This window comes from Salvelinus namaycush, chromosome 26 (genome assembly GCF_016432855.1).
Source record: "Salvelinus namaycush isolate Seneca chromosome 26, SaNama_1.0, whole genome shotgun sequence".
In the NCBI taxonomy this organism is placed as follows: Eukaryota; Metazoa; Chordata; class Actinopteri; order Salmoniformes; family Salmonidae; genus Salvelinus; species Salvelinus namaycush.
Genome location: NC_052332.1, coordinates 43098069 through 43115026, shown reverse-complemented (window position 1 = coordinate 43115026; position 16958 = coordinate 43098069). Strand labels below are relative to the sequence as shown.

Sequence of the window (16958 nt, the reverse complement as noted above, 5' to 3'; positions counted from 1 at the left end):
GCGTGAGTTGGGGTGGGCATTCTATGTTTTGTTCTGTGTGTTTATATTCTATGTTGTAGGTTTAGGTTTTCTGTTTCTATGTGTTTGGCCTGGTATGGTTCTCAATCAGAGGCAGCTGTCTATCGTTGTCTTTGTTTGAGAACCATACTTAGGTTGCCTGTTTTCCCACTATGATTTGTGGGTAGTTGTTTTCTGTCTTTGTATTAGTTACCAGACGGAACTGTTTCGGTTATTCTTTGTTTGTTTATTTTGTATTTTACCACGCTGCACATTGGTCCGATCCTTCCTACTCCTCCTCAGACGAAGAGGAGATCCGTGACAATGGCTGTGTGCTCGATTTTATACACCTGTCAGCAACGGGTGTGGCTGAAATAGCCGAATCCACTCATTTGAAGGGGTGTTCACATACAGTACCAATCAAAAGTTTGGACACACCTACTCATTCAAGGGTTTTTCTTTATTTTGACTATTTTCTACATATGATTTCCCACGTATGCTGAGCACTTGTTAGCTACTTTTCCTTCACTCTGCGGTCCGACTCAAACCCAAACCATCTCAATTGGGTTGAGGTCAGGGGATTGTAGAGACCATCTGATGCAGCACTGAATGCATTAAAATGAAATGTAACCATAAATTAAAGAAATATAGAGAATAAATAATCAGAGAGGTGTGGGGGGCTGCCTTAATCGTGTCAACTTGGGGATTCAATCCAGTAACCTTTCAGTTACTGGCCCAACGCTCCTACCAGGCTATGGACTTGGTCTTTTACCATATAACCCTATCTTCTGTATACCACCGCTACCTTGTTACAACACAACTGATTCGCTCAATTGCATTAAGAAGGTAAATCAATTCCACAAATTAACTTTTAACAAGGCACACCTGTTAATTGAAATGCATTCCAGGTCATTCCACCTCATGAAGCTGGTTGAGAGAATGCCTAGAGTGTGCAAAGCTGTCATCAAGGCAAAGGGTGGCTACTTTGAAGAATCTCAAATATAAAATATATCTTGATTTGTTTAACACTTGTTTTAGTTATTACATTATTCCATATGTGTTATTTCATAGTTTTGATGTCTTCACTATTCTTCTACAATGTAGAAAATAGTTTTTTTTAAACTTAGTAGGTGTTAGATTCAGTAGGTGTGTCCAAACTTTTGACTGATACTGTATGTCGTGTATCTTCCCCTGCTATTCCCCTGTCACTGTTTACACGTTGCTAAATCTCTGTACATAGCTGATAATATAACACTGGAAATGTCTTGAGTGCGAGAGAGAGAGAGAGAGAGAGAGAGAGAGAGAGAGAGAGTGCGAGTGTCTCTCTCTCTTCCTTCCTCTCATCCTTCCTCTCGCTCTCTTTCTCTAACCCCAGTGTGAAGAGACCAGACAGACATGGCTGCCACTCTGAGGGGAACTGTCGTCTCTCTTCTTCTTCTCTCCTCCATTTCTCAAGGTAAGGCTTGGATTCAGAACTCTTCATCTGATTGTGAGTAGACAGAGTAAAAATAGGCTGTTCTCAGGTTTTCAACCGTTGTGTGATTTGATTGACAGGTGTCCATGGTGTTGCCGTGTTCCACCATGAGTCGGTGAGAGCTGTAGAGGGTGAGGACATCACTCTACCCTGTTTACTAGAAGAGAAGGAGGGACGTAAACCCGTCATCTCTCAGGTAGCTGTGTTTCCTCTCCTTTTTGTTCCAACTGATTTAATTGCACTAAGATTCCATGAGTGTCCTCCTGTAAGATGTCTATCTTATAAAATGTATTTTTTATTTATTATAGCTAGCTACCTTTAAGATGAATGAACTAACTGTAAGTTGCTCTAGATGAGAGTCTTTGCTCTTTGACTAAAATGGTCAATGTTCTAGGTAGAATGGAGGAAGAAAGGGGAGATAGAAGACCACAAGCTGGTGGTGTATAACCCTCGTTTTGGTGAAACCCTCATCTGGCCTAACGTCACCCTGGACGTGTTGTGGGACAAGGACAAGGACAAGGACACGGACAAGGACACGCTAATGGGCACATCTCTGGTTCTGAAGGGTGTAGAGGCTAGGGACAGCGGGCGCTACATCTGTGACATCACCACCTACCCCAACGGTTCCATCAGGAAAGTCACTCGGCTGAGGGTTGAAGGTACGGGCTGAGGGTTGACGGTATGGGCTGAGGGTTGATGGTATGGGCTGAGGGTTGACGGTATGGGCTGAGGGTTTACGGTATGGACTGAGGGTTGACGGTATGGGCTAAGGGTTGACGGTTTGGGCTGAGGGTTGACGGTATGGACTGAGGGTTGACGGTATGGGCTGAGGGTTGACGGTATGGGCTGAGGGTTGACGGTATGGGCTGAGGGTTGAAGGTATGGGCTGAGGGTTGACGGTATGGGCTGAGGGTTGACGGTATGGGCTGAGGGTTGACGGTATGGGCTGAGGGTTGACGGTATGGGCTGAGGGTTGACGGTATGGGCTGAGGATTGACGGTATGGGCTGAGGGTTGACGGTATGGGCTGAGGGTTGACGGTATGGACTGAGGTTTGAAGGTATGGGCTGAGGGTTGACGGTATGGACTGAGGGTTGAAGGTATGGGCTGAGGGTTTACGGTATGGGCTGAGGATTGACGGTATGGGCTGAGGTTTGAAGGTATGGGCTGAGGGTTGACGGTATGGGCTGAGGTTTGAAGGTATGGGCTGAGGGTTGACGTATGGGCTGAGGGTTGAAGGTAATGGCTGAGGGTTGACGGTATGGGCTGAGGTTTGAAGGTATGGGCTGAGGGTTGACGGTATGGGCTGAGGGTTGAAGGTATGGGCTGAGGGTTGACGGTATAGGCTGAGGGTTGACGGTATGGGCTGAGGTTTGAAGGTATGGGCTGAGGGTTGACGGTATAGGCTGAGGGTTGAAGGTATGGGCTGAGGTTTGAAGGTATGGGCTGAGGGTTGAAGGTATGGGCTGAGGTTTGAAGGTATGGGCTGAGGGTTGAAGGTATTAGTGAGGGTTGAAGGTGTGGGCTTAGGGTTGACGGTATGGGCTGAGGGTTGAAGGTATGGGCTGAGGGTTGATGGTATGGGCTGAGGGTTGAAGGTATGGGCTGAGGGTTGATGGTATGGGCTGAGGGTTGACGGTATGGGCTGAGGGTTGAAGGTATGGGCTGAGGGTTGAAGGTATATTATAGTACATCCTCTGTAGTGTGTTTGACAGTTTTTCTGTACTGTTCTACCCTGTAAGACATTAGAAAAACAATTACAAGTAACAGAAGTCAGGGGTCAGGGGCAGCCTGGGACCAGTCAGGGGTCAGGGGCAGCCTGGGACCAGTCAGGGGTCAGGGGCAGCCTGGGACCAGTAAGGGGCAGCCTGGGACCAGTCAGGGGTCAGGGGCAGCCTGGGACTAGTCAGAGGTCAGGGGCAGCCTGGGACCAGAAATTGTCTCGGGCATTTCTAACACACAAGACAAAGCAGATAATGATAATTTTGATATATTTTTGTGCAAAAAGATATATATATTTAGAAAGGCCCATTGGGCTAAAAGTGGAAATGTCAGAAGACCAGTCCACCCCTGACCGATGTAGTTTGGTAAGACACACTTGTGTGTTGAGTAACCTTGTCTAAAACCTGAAGTCTTTAGCCCAACAGGCTAACACAGTCTGGTGGTATCTGTATAATTGATTCAGTAAATGTTTCTCTATCTATATTGCTATATGGCTGTCTGCTGAGCTGACCTGGCAGTAAATCACTGCAGAATGCTGTGGTAGCCATGCTGGTTAAGTGTGCCTTGAATTCTAAATAAATCACTGACAGTGTCACCAGCAAAGCACCCCCACACCATCGCACCTCCTCCTCCATGCTTCACGGTGGAAACCACACATGCAGAGATTATCCGTTCACCTACTCTACGTCTCACAAACAAAATACGCCGGATAGAACCAAAAATCTGACATTTGGACTCATCAGACCAAAGGACCGATTTCCACCGGTCTAATGTCCATTACTCGTGTTTCTTGGCCCAAGCAAGTCTCTTCTTATTGCTGTCCTTTAGTAATGGTTTCCTTACAGCATTTCGACCATGAAGGTCTGATTCACACAGTCTCTTCTGAACAGTTGATGTTGGGATGTGTCTGTTACTTGAACTCTGTGAAGCTTTTATTTGGGCTGCAATCTGAGGCTGGTAACTCTAATGAACTTATCCTCTGCAGCAGAGGTAACTCTGGGTCTTCCTGTCCTGTGGCGATCCTCATGACAGCCAGTTTCATCATAGCGCTTGATGGTTTTTGCGACTGCACTTGAAGAAACTTTAAAGTTCTTGAAATGTTCCTGATTGACTGACCTTCATGTCTTAAAGTAATGATGGACTGTCGTTTCTCTTTGCTTAGTTGAGCTGTTATTGTAAAATATAAAATATATTTAGATTTTGTTAACATGTTTTTGGTTACTACATGATTCCATATGTATTATGTCATAGTGTTGATGTCTTCACTATTATTCTACAATGTAGAAAATAGTCAAAATGAAGAAAAACCCTTGAATGAGTAGGTCTGTCCAAACCTTTGACTGGTACTGTATGTATTCAGACCCTTTGCTATGAAACTCCAAATGGAGCTCAGGTGCATCCCGCTTCCATTGATCATCCTTGAGATGTTTCTACAACTGGATTGGAGTCCACCGGTGGTAAATTCAATGGATTGGACATGATTTGGAAAGGCGCACACCTGTCTATATAAGGTCCCACAGTTGACAGTGGATGTCAGAGTAAAAACCAATCCATGAGGTCAAGGGAATTGTCTGTAGAGCTCCGAGACAGGATTGTGTCGAGGCACAGATCTGGGGAAGGATACCAAAAAATGTCTGCAGCATTGAAAGTCCCCAAGAACGCAGTGGCCTCCATCATTCTTAAATGGAAGAAGTTTGGAACCACCAAGACTCTTCCTAGAGCTGGTCGCCAGGCCAAACTGAGCAATCGAGGGAGAAGAGCCTTGATCAGGGAGGTGACCAAGAACCCGATGGTCACACTGACAGAGCTCCAGAGTTCCTCTGTGGAGATGGGAGAACCTTCCAGAAGGACAACCATCTCTGCAGCACTCCACCACTCAGGCCTTTCTGGTAGAGTGGCCAGATGGAAGTCACTCCTCAGTAGTGGCAGCATCATGCTGTGGGGATGTTTTTCAACGGCAGGGACTGGGAGACTAGTCAGGAACGAGGGAAAGATGAACGGAGCAAAGTACAGAGAAATCCTTGGTGAAAACCTACTCCCGAACCCTCAGGACCTCCAACTGGGGCGAAGGTCACCTTCCAACAGGACATTGACCCTAAACACACAGGCCAAGACAATGCAGGAATGGTTTCGGGACAAGTCTCTGAATGTCCTTGAGTGGCCCAGCCAGAGGCCGGACTTGAACCCGATCGAACATCTCTGGAGAGACCTGAAAATAGCTGTGCAGTGACACTCCCCATCCAACCTGACAGAATTGAGAGGATCTGCAGAGAAGAATGAGAGAAATTCATTCATGAATATCTTTCCCTATCTCTCGCTCTCTCTCTCTCTCTCTCTCTCTCTTGTTATATCTCTCTATGTCACTCTCTCTTTCTTTATATCTCTCTCTCTCAAATTAAGTTTGCTTTATTGGCCTGATGTAACAATGTACATATTGCCAAAGCTTACTTTGGAGATTTACAATATTAACATCATAAAAATAATAATAATCCATATTGTCAACGGGACAACAGTAACAAAAATAACCAAGGATCAAAATAAACATACATTGAACAATAACAATAACTGTCACGATCATCGTAAGAACATTCGGAGCAAAGAGCAGCGTGAAATCGGTTCGACATTTTTATTATAAGTGAACCGCACAAAAAAACAATAAAGAATAAACGATACGTGAAGCTATGGAGTGCTCACAGGCAACTACACATAAACAAGATCCCACAAAACACAGTGGGGAAATGGCTGCCTAAATATGATCCCCAATCAGAGACGATAAACAGCTGCCTCTGATTGGGAACCATACCAGGCCAACATAGAAATAAAACAACCTAGATTACCCACCCTAGTCACACCCCGACCAACATAGAGAATAAAAAGGCTCTCTATGGTGACAACAACAATAAGCATAGAGGACATGTGCAGGTTGGTTGGTCTCTCAGACACTGTCCCTCATCTTATGGCAGGCAGCAATGTAGTGCGCTACCAACACAGCTCTCTGCGTCCTCGCCCAACAGGACGGGTAGCCTACTCTCATCAGAGAGGTCTTTGAAACCTTGAATAAGGGTTTCACATTTGGGGAAATGACACTCTAATTGTTTTATATTTTTGACATTTTGTCAGGAAATGCAGCTCCGTCTCAGGTTCTGCTGTGGTGCAGTGGTTGCACAGCCTTTCCTCTACAGGGAGCCACGTTTTCCTGTGTCTACCCTTCTCATTGGCAAGGCTGTGCTCACTGAGCCTGTACTTTGACAAGGTTTTTCTAATGTTTTGATCAGTAACCATGGTCAAATAGTTTGCCACGGTGTACTGTCGATTTAGGGCCAGATAGCACTGCATTTTGCTTTGTGCTTGTGCTTGTGTTTCCCAATAAGCAATGTAGTTTTGTTTTGACTGTGTTATAATTTGGTTTATTCTGATCGATTGGATGAGTCCTGAGGCTTCAGTGTGTTAGTAGAACAGGTTTGTGAACTCAGCCCCAGGACGAGCTGGATGAGGGGACTGAGGCTTCAGTGTGTTAGTAGAACAGGTTAGTGAACTCAGCCCCAGGACCAGCTGGATGAGGGGACTGAGGCTTCAGTGTGTTAGTAGAACAGGTTAGTGAACTCAGCCCCAGGACCAGCTGGATGAGGGGACTGAGGTTTCAGTGTGTTAGTAGAACAGGTTTGTGAACTCAGCCCCAGGACCAGCTGGATGAGGGGACTGAGGCTTCAGTGTGTTAGTAGAACAGGTTAGTGAACTCATCCCCAGGACCAGCTGGATGAGGGGACTGAGGCTTCAGTGTGTTAGTAGAACAGGTTAGTGAACTCAGGACCAGCTGGATGAGGGGACTGAGGCTTCAGTGTGTTAGTAGAACAGGTTTGTGAACTCAGCCCGAGGACCAGCTGGATGAGGGGACTGAGGCTTCAGTGTGTTAGTAGAACAGGTTTGTGAACTCATCCCCAGGACCAGCTGGATGAGGGGACTGAGGCTTCAGTGTGTTAGTAGAACAGGTTAGTGAACTCAGCCCCAGGACCAGCTGGATGAGGGGACTGAGGCTTCAGTGTGTTAGTAGAACAGGTTTGTGAACTCAGCCCCAGGACCAGCTGGATGAGGGGACTGAGGCTTCAGTGTGTTAGTAGAACAGGTTTGTGAACTCAGCCCCAGGACCAGCTGGATGAGGGTCCTGAGGCTTCAGTGTGTTAGTAGAACAGGTTAGTGAACTCAGCCCCAGGACCAGCTGGATGAGGGTCCTGAGGCTTCAGTGTGTTCGTAGAACAGGTTAGTGAACTCAGCCCCAGGACCAGCTGGATGAGGGTACTGAGGCTTCAGTGTGTTAGTAGAACAGGTTTGTGAACTCAGCCCCAGGACCAGCTGGATGAGGGGACTGAGACTTCAGTGTGTTAGTAGAACAGGTTAGTGAACTCAGCCCCAGGACCAGCTGGATGAGGGGACTGAGGCTTCAGTGTGTTAGTAGAACAGGTTAGTGAACTCAGCCCCAGGACCAGCTGGATGAGGTGACTGAGGCTTCAGTGTGTTAGTAGAACAGGTTAGTGAACTCAGCCCCAGGACCAGCTGGATGAGGGGACTGAGGTTTCAGTGTGTTAGTAGAACAGGTTTGTGAACTCAGCCCCAGGACCAGCTGGATGAGGGGACTGAGGCTTCAGTGTGTTAGTAGAACAGGTTAGTGAACTCAGCCCCAGGACCAGCTGGATGAGGGGACTGAGGCTTCAGTGTGTTAGTAGAACAGGTTAGTGAACTCAGGACCAGGACCAGCTGGATGAGGGGACTGAGGCTTCAGTGTGTTAGTAGAACAGGTTAGTGAACTCAGCCCCAGGACCAGCTGGATGAGGGTCCTGAGGCTTCAGTGTGTTAGTAGAACAGGTTAGTGAACTCAGGACCAGCTGGATGAGGGGACTGAGGCTTCAGTGTGTTAGTAGAACAGGTTAGTGAACTCAGCCCCAGGACCAGCTGGATGAGGGGACTGAGGCTTCAGTGTGTTAGTAGAACAGGTTTGTGAACTCATCCCCAGGACCAGCTGGATGAGGGGACTGAGGCTTCAGTGTGTTAGTAGAACAGGTTAGTGAACTCAGCCCCAGGACCAGCTGGATGAGGGGACTGAGGCTTCAGTGTGTTAGTAGAACAGGTTAGTGAACTCAGCCCCAGGACCAGCTGGATGAGGGGACAGAGGCTTCAGTGTGTTAGTAGAACAGGTTAGTGAACTCAGCCCCAGGACCAGCTGGATGAGGGGACTGAGGCTTCAGTGTGTTAGTAGAACAGGTTAGTGAACTCAGGACCAGGACCAGCTGGATGAGGGGACTGAGGCTTCAGTGTGTTAGTAGAACAGGTTAGTGAACTCAGGACCAGCTGGATGAGGGGACTGAGGCTTCAGTGTGTTAGTAGAACAGGTTAGTGAACTCAGGACCAGCTGGATGAGGGGACTGAGGCTTCAGTGTGTTAGTAGAACAGGTTAGTGAACTCAGGACCAGCTGGATGAGGGGACTGAGGCTTCAGTGTGTTAGTAGAACAGGTTAGTGAACTCAGCCCCAGGACCAGCTGGATGAGGGGACTGAGGTTTCAGTGTGTTAGTAGAACAGGTTTGTGAACTCAGCCCCAGGACCAGCTGGATGAGGGGACTGAGGCTTCAGTGTGTTAGTAGAACAGGTTTGTGAACTCAGCCCCAGGACCAGCTGGATGAGGGTCCTGAGGCTTCAGTGTGTTAGTAGAACAGGTTAGTGAACTCAGGACCAGGACCAGCTGGATGAGGGGACTGAGGCTTCAGTGTGTTAGTAGAACAGGTTAGTGAACTCAGGACCAGCTGGATGAGGGGACTGAGGCTTCAGTGTGTTAGTAGAACAGGTTAGTGAACTCAGGACCAGCTGGATGAGGGGACTGAGGCTTCAGTGTGTTAGTAGAACAGGTTAGTGAACTCAGGACCAGCTGGATGAGGGGACTGAGGTTTCAGTGTGTTAGTAGAACAGGTTAGTGAACTCAGGACCAGCTGGATGAGGGGACTGAGGCTTCAGTGTGTTAGTAGAACAGGTTAGTGAACTCAGGACCAGCTGGATGAGGGGACTCGGCATTGCAGGGCTTGGTAATGATATGAGAGGGGGTCACTGTATTTTAGATGTTTCCAAAACTGAATTGCTCTTTTTTGAGTTTTTATTATTAGTGGATATTGGCTTAATTCTGCCCTGCATGCATTGTTTGTAGTTTTCCTCTGGACATGTAGGAGAATCTTACAGAACTCTGCATGCAGGGTTTCAATGGGGTGTTTGTCCCTTTGGGTGAAATGTTGTTTTACAATTGGACCCCGCACCTCGCTGCCATAAAGTGCAATTGGTTCAATGACATATTCAATTAGTTTTAGCTAAATTTTAATAGGTATTTCAATTTGAATTCGTTTTTTAATGGCGTAGAATGCCCTGCGTGCTTTCTCTCTCAGTTCATTCACTGCCTCATTAAGGTGTCCAGTTGAGCTTATTTTTAAACCTCAGTAATTGTAGTGTGTGCAGTATTCTATATATAAAAACCTCAGTAATTGTAGTGTGTGCAGTCCTCTATATATTTAAACCTCAGTAATTGTAGTGTGTGCAGTACTCTATATATTTAAACCTCAGTACTTGTAGTGTGTACAGTACTCTATATATTTAAACCTCAGTAATTGTAGTGTGTACAGTACTCTATATATATAAACCTCAGTAATTGTATTGTGTACAGTACTCTATATATTTAAACCTCAGTAATTGTAGTGTGTACAGTACTCTATATATTTAAACCTCAGTAATTGTAGTGTGTACAGTCCTCTATATATTTAAACCTCAGTAATTGTACTGTGTACAGTACTCTATATATTTAAACCTCAGTAATTGTAGTGTGTACAGTCCTCTATATATTTAAACCTCAGTAATTGTAGTGTTTGCAGTACTCTATATATGTTGTGCCAATTGCGAACTTTGGTGTAATACCCTGAGATCTGGATCTTCTCTGGAAAATCATTATTTTAGTCTTTTTGGGGTTTACTGCCGGGGCCCAGGTCTGGCAGTACTGCTCTAGCAGGTCCAGGCTCTGCTGTAGGCCATGTGCTGTGGGTGACAGCAGGCACAGGTCATCTGCCAAGAGCAGGCATTTAACCTCTGAATTGTGGAGGAACAGAGACACTCAGGAACAGAGACACACAGGAACAGAGACACTCAGGAACAGAGACACTCAGGAACAGAGACACGCAGGAACAGAGACACTCAGGAACAGAGACACTCAGGAACAGAGACACTCAGGAACAGAGACACTCAGGAACAGAGACACTCAGGAACAGAGACACTCAGGAACAGAGACACACAGGAACAGAGATTCTCAAGAACAGAGATTCTCAAGAACAGAGATTCTCAGGAACAGAGACACGCAGAAACAGAAACACTCAGGAACAGAGACACTCAGGAACAGAGACACTCAGGAACAGAGACACTCAGGAACAGAGACACACAGGAACAGAGATTCTCAAGAACAGAGATTCTCAAGAACAGAGATTCTCAGGAACAGAGATTCTCAGGAACAGAGATGTTCAGGAACAGAGACAAAAGATCGAGGAAACTAGAGTTGAAAGTGTTCTAGCATGTTAAAGCAATGGAAATGAGACAAGGTCTAAAATATATTATCTATAGTTGTTCTGGGTCTGTGCAGATGAAGGAGAGGAGACAGGGAGAGGAGGCAAGGAGAGGACGCTACCTGCATTATTGAGACGCACCGAAGGGAATTTTTACAACCACCTGTCTGCATCTCACTGTCTGAAAACATGTATATCTGTCTGCACCTCTCGCTCTCTCTCTCGCTCTCTCTCTCGCTCTCTCCATCTCACTGTCTGAATACATGTACATCTACACGTCTCTCTGTCTCCATCTCCCTCTCTCGCTCTCTCTGTCTTTCTTTCTCCATCCTGTGTGGTGTGTGTTGATGAATGTGGCTTAGTTGAGTCATCACTGACACACTGAAATCTCTTCACATTCAGATAAACAGACGTCAACATGTGGACCACATGCCCTGTGTCCCAAATGGAACCCTTTCCCTTATAGTGCACTACTTTTGTAGGGTCATAGGGCTCTGGTCTAAAGTAATGCACTATAATATAGGGATAGGGTTCCATAGGGCTCTGGTCTAAAGTAGTGCACTATATATAGGGAATAGGGTGCCATAGGGCTCTGGTCTAAAGTAGTGTACTATATATAGGGAATAGGGCTCTGGTCTAAAGTAGTGCACTATATATAGGGAATAGGGCTCTGGTCTAAAGTAGTGTACTATATATAGGGAATAGGGCTCTGGTCTAAAGTAATGCACTATATAGGGAATAGGGTGCCATAGGGCTCTGGTCTAAAGTAGTGCACTATATAGGGAATAGGGTGCCATAGGGCTCTGGTCTAAAGTAGTGCACTATATAGGGAATAGGGTGCCATAGGGCTCTGGTCTAAAGTAGTGCACTATATAGGGAATAGGGTTCCATAGGGCTCTGGTCTAAAGTAGTGCACTATATATAGGGAATAGGGCTCTGGTCTAAAGTAGTGCACTATAATAGGGAATAGGGTTCCATAGGGCTCTGGTCTAAAGTAGTGCACTATATAGGGAATAGGGTGCCATAGGGCTCTGGTCTAAAGTAGTGCACTATATAGGGAATAGGGTTCTATTTGGGACACGATTTCACACGTTCTGCTTCCTGCTCTCCAGCAGCCGGCAGCAACAGAAGCTACAACACGGTCTCCTTCAGCAGCTGAAAGTTGCAAATAGAACAGCCACGAATAGAGCCGACTCCTTTCAGTCAGTGATTCACTGTCTGTTCTATATTATACATGTCTATCTGCATGCCATACACTTTCACCACAGCTACAGTACAGCACGCTCACCTTCTGCAATGTACTACCACTGAATATCGCAGATAGAAATGCCCCGAATAGAGCTGAAGTGTCAGAGTTACGTTCTATATTATACATTTCTATCTGCATGCCCTGAACCACAGCCATGATAGAGCTGAAGTGTCAGAGAGTTACGTTCTATATTATACATTTCTATATGCATACCCTGAACCACAGCTACTGCATTAATGCCATGATAGAGCTGACGTGATTCCTTTACCACTCTATGTGTCTCAGTTGGTAGAATAGTGTGCATTCAAACACCAGTATTATTCCATGTCAGAGAGGAATGTGTGTTCTAGGTAATATATTTCTATGTGTTCGTAACGTTGAGGCCTAGCGAACATCTCTTCTATAGGTTCCGTATTAGGAGAGAGAACACTGAGATGTTAATCACCGTAGCAACAGCCCTAGGAAGGGTATAGATTGCCCTCTGCTGGACCTAGTTGGAGTACTGTTCAATTACTGCTTCCTGAAAGGGGTATTCCGGACACAAATGCACCCTGGGATGTGTAGTTGCTGAAGCGTTAGAGGGACGTGATATTAGTGATGATTCTCTCTCTCTGTCTCTCATTACTTTCATACATAACAGGTCCTGCTACCACAGGTCCTGCTGTCTCTGTGACCCCCAGCAACAACGTAACTGAGTCTACAGGTACCGGCAACAAAGTAACTGAGTCTACAGGTACCGGCACCAACGTAACTGAGTCTACAGGTACCGGCACCAACGTAACTGAGTCTACAGGTACCGGCAACAAAGTAACTGAGTCTACAGGTACCGGCACCAACGTAACTGAGTCTACAGGTACCGGCAACAACGTAACTGAGTCTACAGGTACCGGCACCAACGTAACTGAGTCTACAGTTACCGGCACCAGCGTAACAAGCGACCTAACAGAGCCAGGAGAGATGACAACCCCCACAGCTAACTTTAGCGTCAAACCAGACACCCTCACCTCCTCTACCGTACAGGAAGTCAACACCAGTATCACCATCACTACCTCTGTCACCCAGCTAATTAACTCCAATACACACCGATCAGTCAATACAGAGGCGGGACCAAAGGGGTCAGAGGTCAACAGCTCCACCGACAGTCCAATCAGAGTCCCATCCACGGCCCAATCAGGATCCACCTATCCACCCAAGGTTCAATCAGATCAGCCCACTCCGTGGAGCGTCCAATCCGATGGTGGGCAGGGGAACGCGTCTGAAGCAGATACCTCCAGCGATGGTGGTCAGGGGGGCCCAGTGTCCCCTACGCTATACCCAGAGAAGAGCACCCTGGCTGGGGAGAAGGAAAACCACACCCTGAGGACCTCCACTGCCTCCCATGGGGATAATGTGGTGATGGAGACAGGTAGGACCACAGCCAGAGATGGTTGGTTTGTATTGGTTTCTTGTCATTCTATTTGGTATGTACCGAAGACCACTTTTAAACAGAAAACCTTACAATATCATGATTACAGAGCAAAACGATATCATGATTATAGAGGATAACGATATCATGTTTATAGAGGATAACGATATCATGATTATAGAGGATAACGATATCATGATTATAGAGGATAACGATATCATGATTATAGAGGATAAAGATATCATGATTACAGAGGATAACAGTATCATGATTATTCCTGTCAGTTCCCAGTAGTGGTCAGAGGTACGTGGTGGTGTGGGTGCTGCTTCCTGTCCTGGCTCTGCTGCTCGTGGTCGGGTTCCTCTACAGACGATACATCATCCAGAAGAGGTGAGTGTGTTTCCTGTCCTGGCTCTGTTGCTCCTTTTTCACATCAATCACATCAATTCATCTCTCTTTTCTACCTGCCTTTCAATCTGCCTCTTTCTTTCTCCTCCTCCCTCCCCTCTCCCCCTCTCTATCCTTCTCTGCTCTCTCTCCCTCCCCTTCCTCTCTCTCCCTCCCCTCTCCCCCTCCATCCCTCCCTCTCTCCTCCTCCCCTCCCCCCCCCCCCCCCTTTCCTCCTTCTTCCCCCTCCACTCTCTCTCTCCCTTCCTCTTCCTTCCTTCTCTCCCTCCCCTCTCTCCCCCCCTCTCCCCCTCACGCTCTCCCTCCCCTCCCCTCTCTCCCCCCTCCCCTTTACCCCTTCTTCCCCCTCCACTCTCTCCCTCCCCCGCTCTCCCTTCCCTCTCTCCCTCACCTCTCCCCCTCCCTCTCTCCCTCCCCTCCCCTCCCTCTCTCCCTCCCCCCTCTGCCCTCCCCTCTCCCCCTCCCTCTCTCCTCCCTCCCCTCTCTCCCTTCCCCTCCCCTTTACCCCTTCTTCCCCCTCCACTCTCTCCTTCTCCAGGATGGACCTGCCTCCCCCCTTCAAGCCTCCTCCCCCTCCAGTGAAGTATTCCTCTTTGAGAGCTCATGACGTCCCCATGACCGACATCCTCACCTGAAGGGGGAGCTCTTGTATTTGTTTTATGGTTAAATGAAACGCTCCATTGGTCCCCATTCATGTTATAGTCATACTTAATGTGCGCCCTCTGCTGTCAGAAATATAAATGGGCCTTTTTGTAAAACGGTAATACCTTTTCTGTTCCCATGCTGTGTGATTTAATGGTATCTCTTTACAAAGCTGGACTTTGAAGCCTTTTCTTCTGTTATGTTGCTATGCGTTTTTGGTTTTCAAGTCAATGAGTTTTTACCAAAGAGTATGATGTTCATTGTTACAGAATTGTCTTTATGGTTAAACTTTGGTGTGAATTAAGGAAACCAAAATATTCTTTATTAAATTTGTAAATATTGTACTTTTTTTTTTAGCAGATATATTTTATAAAATAATTAAGATCGCAATTGAATGTATCCAATCTGTTTAAATAAAGATCTTAAACATACTCATAAAGTTTAGAGTCAATGTTATTCACACCATGACTGTTAATAGGTCATGTACTATACCAGCACCAAAACATTCTGGAAAACTGAGAGAGAGAGAGTTCCCATCCCACTCCAGAACAGAACCGGGACATTCTCACCTCTGAACTAGAGAGAGTTCCCATCCCACTCCAGAACAGAACCGTGACATTCTCACCTCTGAACTAGAGAGAGTTCCCATCCCACTCCAGAACAGAACCGTGACATTCTCCCCTCTGAACTAGAGAGAGTTCCCATCCCACTCCAGAACAGAACCGGGACATTCTCACCTCTGAACTAGAGAGAGTTCCCATCCCACTCCAGAACAGAACCGTGACATTCTCACCTCTGAACTAGAGAGAGTTCCCATCCCACTCCAGAACAGAACCGTGACATTCTCCCCTCTGAACTAGAGAGAGTTCCCATCCCACTCCAGAACAGAACCGGGACATTCTCCCCTCTGAACTAGAGAGAGTTCCCATCCCACTCCAGAACAGAACCGGGACATTCTCTCCTCTGAACTAGAGAGAGTTCCCATCCCACTCCAGAACAGAACCGGGACATTCTCTCCTCTGAACTAGAGAGAGTTCCCATCCCACTCCAGAACAGAACCGGGACATTCTCTCCTCTGAACTAGAGAGAGTTCCCATCCCACTCCAGAACAGAACCGTGACATTCTCACCTCTGAACTAGAGAGAGTTCCCATCCCACTCCAGAACAGAACCGTGACATTCTCTCCTCTGAACTAGAGAGAGTTCCCATCCCACTCCAGAACAGAACCGGGACATTCTCACCTCTGAACTAGAGAGAGTTCCCATCCCACTCCAGAACAGAACCGGGACATTCTCACCTCTGAACTAGAGAGAGTTCCCATCCCACTCCAGAACAGAACCGGGACATTCTCACCTCTGAACTAGAGAGAGTTCCCATCCCACTCCAGAACAGAACCGGGACATTCTCACCTCTGAACTAGAGAGAGTTCCCATCCCACTCCAGAACAGAACCGTGACATTCTCACCTCTGAACTAGAGAGAGTTCCCATCCCACTCCAGAACAGAACCGGGACATTCTCTCCTCTGAACTAGAGAGAGTTCCCATCCCACTCCAGAACAGAACCGTGACATTCTCTCCTCTGAACTAGAGAGAGTTCCCATCCCACTCCAGAACAGAACCGGGACATTCTCCCCTCTGAACTAGAGAGAGTTCCCATCCCACTCCAGAACAGAACCGTGACATTCTCACCTCTGAACTAGAGAGAGTTCCCATCCCACTCCAGAACAGAACCGTGACATTCTCCCCTCTGAACTAGATAGTAAGGTCGATGAGAGGCAATATGTCTGACAGAACACAATCTAACTCAACAGTCCTCCAAGCCTCTGAGGACCAATCTGGCACACAGAACTGTGCTAACGTGACAGCGAGTTAGCCCAGTGTTTCTGAAACCTAGACTTTAACTCAGGAAGCTAAGGCAAATCTTCAGATTTCAGGCTAGGTTACTCATCACATGAGCGTGTTTTACCGAACAATATGTCTGTCTGCCTGTCTTTTTGCCTGTATATCTGTCTGCCTGCCTGCCTGCGTGCCCGCCTGTCTGTCTGTCTGTCTGTCTGTCTGTCTGTCTGTCTGTCTGTCTGTCTGTCTGTCTGTCTGTCTGTCTGGCTGGCTATCTGTCTGTCTGTCTGTCTGTCTGTCTGTCTGTCTGTCTGTCTGTCTGTCTGTCTGTCTGTCTGTCTGGCTGGCTGGCTATCTGTCTGGCTATCTGTCTGGCTATCTGTCTGGCTATCTGTCTGGCTATCTGTCTGCGTGCCCGCCCGCCTGTCTGTCTGTCTGTCTGTCTGTCTGTCTGTCTGTCTGTCTGTCTGTCTGTCTGTCTGGCTGGCTGGCTGGCTGGCTGGCTGGCTGGCTGGCTGGCTGGCTGGCTGGCTGGCTATCTGTCTGCCTGCCTGCCTGCCTGTCTGCTTGTCTGTCTGTCTGTCTGGCTTGCACTGCAACAACAAAGGTCTCTGATGTTCACATTCACCACAGTGTTACAAAGA

The 16958-nt window shown here is 47.1% G+C and overlaps 1 protein-coding gene across 1 annotated transcript; it reads left to right on the top strand.

The window, feature by feature from the left end:
* The first annotated feature begins 1794 nt into the window (after nucleotides 1-1794).
* si:ch1073-15f19.2 (period circadian protein) lies at nucleotides 1795-14829 on the top strand. The gene is made up of 5 exons (XM_038964815.1): nucleotides 1795-1809; nucleotides 1866-2130; nucleotides 12661-13425; nucleotides 13710-13815; nucleotides 14372-14829. The coding sequence occupies exons 1-5, from the start codon at nucleotides 1795-1797 to the stop codon at nucleotides 14466-14468; spliced, it is 1248 nt and encodes a 415-aa protein (XP_038820743.1). The 3' UTR covers nucleotides 14469-14829.
* Nucleotides 14830-16958: the final 2129 nt, after the last annotated feature.